This window comes from Colobus angolensis, unplaced genomic scaffold, assembly GCF_000951035.1.
Source record: "Colobus angolensis palliatus isolate OR3802 unplaced genomic scaffold, Cang.pa_1.0 Scaffold21, whole genome shotgun sequence".
Taxonomy (NCBI): Eukaryota; Metazoa; Chordata; class Mammalia; order Primates; family Cercopithecidae; genus Colobus; species Colobus angolensis.
In genome coordinates this window covers 8,886,498-8,891,256 of record NW_012115266.1, presented here as the reverse complement: position 1 = coordinate 8,891,256, position 4,759 = coordinate 8,886,498, and the positions used below count along the sequence as shown (strand labels likewise).

General features: G+C 56.7%; 1 protein-coding gene across 1 annotated transcript in view; it reads left to right on the top strand.

The window, feature by feature from the left end:
• Positions 1 to 651: 651 nt before the first annotated feature.
• Positions 652 to 4,759, top strand: part of CD5 (CD5 molecule) — a gene marked incomplete at its 5' end in the record, with an annotated part of 10,034 nt that continues 5,926 nt past the window's right edge. Inside the window, 4 exons of the mRNA XM_011942796.1 lie at positions 652 to 964; positions 1,399 to 1,461; positions 1,716 to 2,069; positions 4,091 to 4,381. Coding sequence (XP_011798186.1) covers positions 652 to 964; positions 1,399 to 1,461; positions 1,716 to 2,069; positions 4,091 to 4,381 — 1,021 coding nt within the window. The remainder of the gene's footprint in view (positions 965 to 1,398; positions 1,462 to 1,715; positions 2,070 to 4,090; positions 4,382 to 4,759) is intronic.

Genomic DNA, 4,759 nt, shown 5'->3' with positions numbered 1-4,759 from the left:
TCACCCAGATTGGAGTGCAGTGGCACGATTTTGGCTCACTGCAACCTCTGCCTCCCTGGTTCAAGCGATTCTCCTGCCTCAGCCTCCCGAGTAGCTGGGATTACAGGCGCCTGCCACCACACCCAGCTAATTTTTGGTATTTTTTCTTTTTTTTTAGTAGAGACACTGTTTCACCATGTTGACCAGGCTGGTCTCGAACTCCTGACCTCAGGTGGTCTGCCTGCCTCAGCCTCCCAAAGTGCTGGGATTACAGGCATGAGCCACCACACCTGGCCTAAAATTAATTTCTAAAGATCGTTTAAAAAGCAGACACCAGCCCCAATCTCAGACCCCTTGAGACAGAATTTCTAGGACAGGGGCCATCCTGCTGGACAGTGGGTGCCAAGAACACCTTGCCCATTTATCTGAGCTCCCTTCTGGCTCTGATATCTGGAGCCCCACCCTCCTGGGTCCAGCTTCGGGACTGCTTGGGTCAGGGTCCTCTGGGAAGCCCCTGCAGTGCCCCAGAACGGATGAAGCTCACAAGGGGTGAGGCAGGCAGCCCACAGGGCAGGAGGGAGCTTGACTGGGCGTGGGGCCTGGTAGGGAGAGGGTAGTGAGGGGTTCCAGTGGGGAACCCCTCCCAGCCTGACCCCCACCACACCTTTCTGACCGCCAGATTTCCAGACAAGGCTCACCCGTTCCAACTCGAGGTGCCAGGGCCAGCTGGAGGTCTACATCAAGTACGGATGGCACATGGTTTGCAGCCAGAGCTGGGGCCGGAGCTCCAACCACTGGGAGGACCCCAATCAAGCGTCAAAAGTCTGCCAGCGACTGAACTGTGGGGTGCCCTTAAGCCTTGGTCCCTTCCTTATCACCGACAGACATCAGAGCCAAATCACCTGCTACGGACGCCTGGGCTCCTTCTCCAACTGCAGCCACAGCGGAAGCGACGTGTGTCGCCCTCTGGGCCTGACCTGCTTAGGTGGGTAACTAGCCAGCCACACGGGCACCCTGGGCCTGGGCGCCAGCCCCGAGGAGACTGCCCAAGGCCTGTGATCTAGGGTCTGAGCCGGCTGGTGGAAGGGGTGGGGGGACCCCAGTTTATAACCACTCCCCAAGACACATACCCAGGAGGGAGACTGGAAGGGGCCAGCACCCGTCTGTAGGATGGCAATAGAGGACCTAGTTCTGCCAATCACTGACTTCATCAGCGCCTCTGAACCGCCATTCTTCCATCTGTGAAGTGGGGTGGTACCTCCCGCCTCTCAGGAGGCTTACAGACAACGTGTGGGTCAAGCGGACCTGGTGTGCCAAGCGGCGTTCATGCCAGGAGCTCCTGGTCGTCTCAAGGTTGCCAGCTGCCCCCGACCCTCCCCACACCACCCATTCCTCCCTCACCAGAGTGTCTCATTGCAGAGCCCCAGACGACAACACCTCCACCCACAAGGCCCCCGCCCACCACAACTCCAGAGCCCACAGGTAAGAGGATTCTGAAACCCCCGTAGGGAGTCAGAGCTAGCAAATAAAAACCTAGGATGCCCAGTTACATTTGAATTTCCGATAAAGTGGAAATGTTTAGTATTGGTGTGTTCTACGTAATATTTGGGACCCCACCACCTCCCAAGGCCAAGTGTTGGTCAGCAGTTGTCCACAAGTTGGGACCAAACAGCAAGAAGTGCCCAGGAGCCCTCGGCGCTCAGGCTGGCTCCCCCTCCCGCTCTCTCCTCTCCCAGCTCCTCCCAGGCTGCAGCTGGTGGCACAGGCTGGTGGCCGGCACTGTGCCGGCGTGGTGGAGTTCTACAGCGGCAGCCTGGGGGGTACCATCAGCTATGAGGCCCAGGACAAGGCCCAGGACAAGACCCATGTCCTGGAGAACTTCCTCTGCAGCAGCCTCCAGTGTGGCTCCTTCTTGAAGCATCTGCCAGAGACCGAGACAGGCAGAGCCCAAGACCCAGGGGAGCTGCGGGAACACCAGCCCTTGCCAGTCCAATGGAAGATCCAGAACTCGAGCTGTACCTCCCTCGAGCATTGCTTCAGGAAAATCAAGCCCCAGAACAGTGGCCAAGTTCTTGCCCTCCTCTGCTCAGGTAAGTGAGACCTGGCCAAGCCCCATGACACCTTCTGCTGCCCTAGGTGGGGTCACAGAGCATCCCAGAAGGTCAGGGAACATATGTGCAGCACGGGGCACTATGGAGAATACAAGGGAAGTGGAGGCCTGGTCTTGGCCTCTAAGAGGTAAGGGTTGGGGTGGGGAGGATGCATCCACACTCAATGCCTTGGTAATCTCTGCAAAGTTACACACCCCAAGCCCAAAGGAACCACTGGCTCAGCTGCCACATGGGGAAGGGGAGTCGGCAGGACTTCCAGGAGGAGGCAAGGTCTTTTCGTGGGTTCAGTGGAGAAAAAAATGTCTAGGTAGGAATTGTGGCACGTGCCAAAGATGGGGCACTTGGAGGGGTGGGCCTTGCAGTAGGGGCGTTTGTAAATCCCAAGGGTTGACATTGCAGCAATGGTGAGAGGTGGGAGGGCCCTGAGGCCCGGGGGTAAGAGCACAGCAGGCAAAGAGAGAAACAGAGACAGCCCCCAGGAGGGCTCTGCAGAGGGTCCTGCGCCGTGTGCTGACAAAGTAAAGAGAATGATGCCGCTGTGTGGTTGAGGGGAGGAGGCAGGTGAGACTGAGTCTGCGAGACCCCAGTGGGCCAAACTAGGATCAAGGAAGAAAACTAAAGGGAGGAAACCGCAGCTGAAATGAAGGGAGAATCCTCGCAGCACGCCTCCCTCCGGAAGTAGCGGGTTCCTATGGTCAGAAGGGTTCTCAGTCAAGTCCAGATTGTACTTACCGAGAGCTTACTTCGTGCAGGGACCGTTCCTGGGCTTTCTAAATTTTCCACATGGCCTTAGGAGGTGGGTGTTATTATCATCATCCCTTTTTACAGTGAGGAGGCTGAGGTTTAGAGAGGCTAAACCTCTTGCCCAGTACTGTGGAGCACTTGCTGGGATTTCTGTTCAAGCAGGGTCACTCTAGAGCCTGTTGTCTCAGCCTTGGTGACTCAGTGTGGTCCTGGACCAGCAGCAGCCAGTTGGAAATGCAGGTGCTCAGGCTCCAGCCCAGACCTTCCGAATCAGAATCCGCTTTTCAGCAAGATCCTCAGTGATTTACGTGCACAAATCTAGGAATCACTACTCGGGGCCACCTGGCTGTCCTGCAAGCACGCTGAGTACCTGGTGTAAATTAGTAAAATGCTGCCCCTCCCCCAGCAGAAGCAGCTCCCAAGGGTCTCTTGGCCTGATGAGGGGAGCAGGGCTGGCTCGCAGTCCCACCCGCCCCTCAGCTACTATCCTTCCTGCAGGCTACAACCTGTAAAACCATACCCAGCGTTCTTACCTTTGAAGCTTCTTCTAAATAGATTTACTAGGGCTTTGAAGGTGGATGTTGCTATGGAAACTGGCCAAAGCTGGTGAGATCACAACTCTCTCTAAACTGAGCGTGCGTGGGCCTCAGCTACGGACTCCCAGGCCCCACCTCGGCAGGCAGAAATAAATGCGTGCCTCTGTTGAGCCAGGCCCCACATGCTGAAAGCCTGGCCCTCAGCGTTCAGTGCCTGGACAGCAGGATCTGTCCCAACGGTGAACTGCCAGGACTCAGGGCAGTAGGTCTTTCCAACCCCTGGGCCTCAGTTTACCTCTTCTGAAAAGTCCTTCTTCTTCCCAAAGTGCAGCCAGAGAATGACAGGACGTTTCCAAGTGGGAAGTGGACCCAGGTGGAGCCTATTTCCCACGCTCTTCTCTTACCTCCACCTGGCATGGGGCCGACTCCCTGCTGGTGGCTGCTAACGGGTTCCTTGCAGAAAGCGCCTATGCTGCTGTGTCTCTGGATGGTGCTGGCAGCTGCCCAGAGGCACCAGAGACAGTGCTGGGTCAGGGGAAGAGCCACAGAGGGTACCAGAAGAAGGGAAGGGCAGAAAGGAAGGCTGCCTCTTCTGGGGGTCCCATACAGGGCCTTCCCCTAGCCAGGGCCCCAATTTGTCAGTGGCATGGGGCCCCAGGAAGCAGCACAAAGGCTCAGGGCCACATTTGCACCCTCCTTTCCCATTGCTTCCCCTCTCAGGTTTCCAGCCCAAGGTGCAGAGCCGTCTGGTAGGGGGCAGCAGCATCTGTGAAGGCACCGTGGAGGTGCGCCAGGGGGCTCAGTGGGCAGCTCTGTGCGAGAGCTCTTCAGCCAGGAGCTCGCTGCGGTGGGAGGAGGTATGCCGGGAGCAGCAGTGTGGCGGCGTCAACGCCTATCGAGTGCTGGATCCTGACCCAACATCCCGGGGGCTCTCCTGTCCCCATGAGAAGCTGTCGCAGTGCTACGAACTTACGGAGAGAAAGTCCTACTGCGAGAAGGTGTTTGTCACATGTGAGTTGGCCACAGCCCACAGTGGGTGGAAGCAGTTACAACTTTACCTCTAGGACCTGGTCAGGGTGCATGTCTCTAAAGGGCAGCCCTGGGGAGCTAGACAGAGAGTCCCAGAGACCCAGAAAGGATGGAGAGAGGGAAATTGGAGAGCCAGGGAGCAAGTGTACTCAGACAGCAATGGGCATGAACAATAACAGGAGACAGGGCAAGCAACAGGCAGAGATCACTGTCAGGCAGTTGATGAGTCATAGAACTTCTCCTTCTACCTTCTACTTTTGCAAGGTGGAAGCCAGAAAATCAAATGGTAGATCGCACATATTTGCTACATGAATGGTAACTAAATGGCAAGTAAAAGAGAGAAATGGATGGATGGATGGA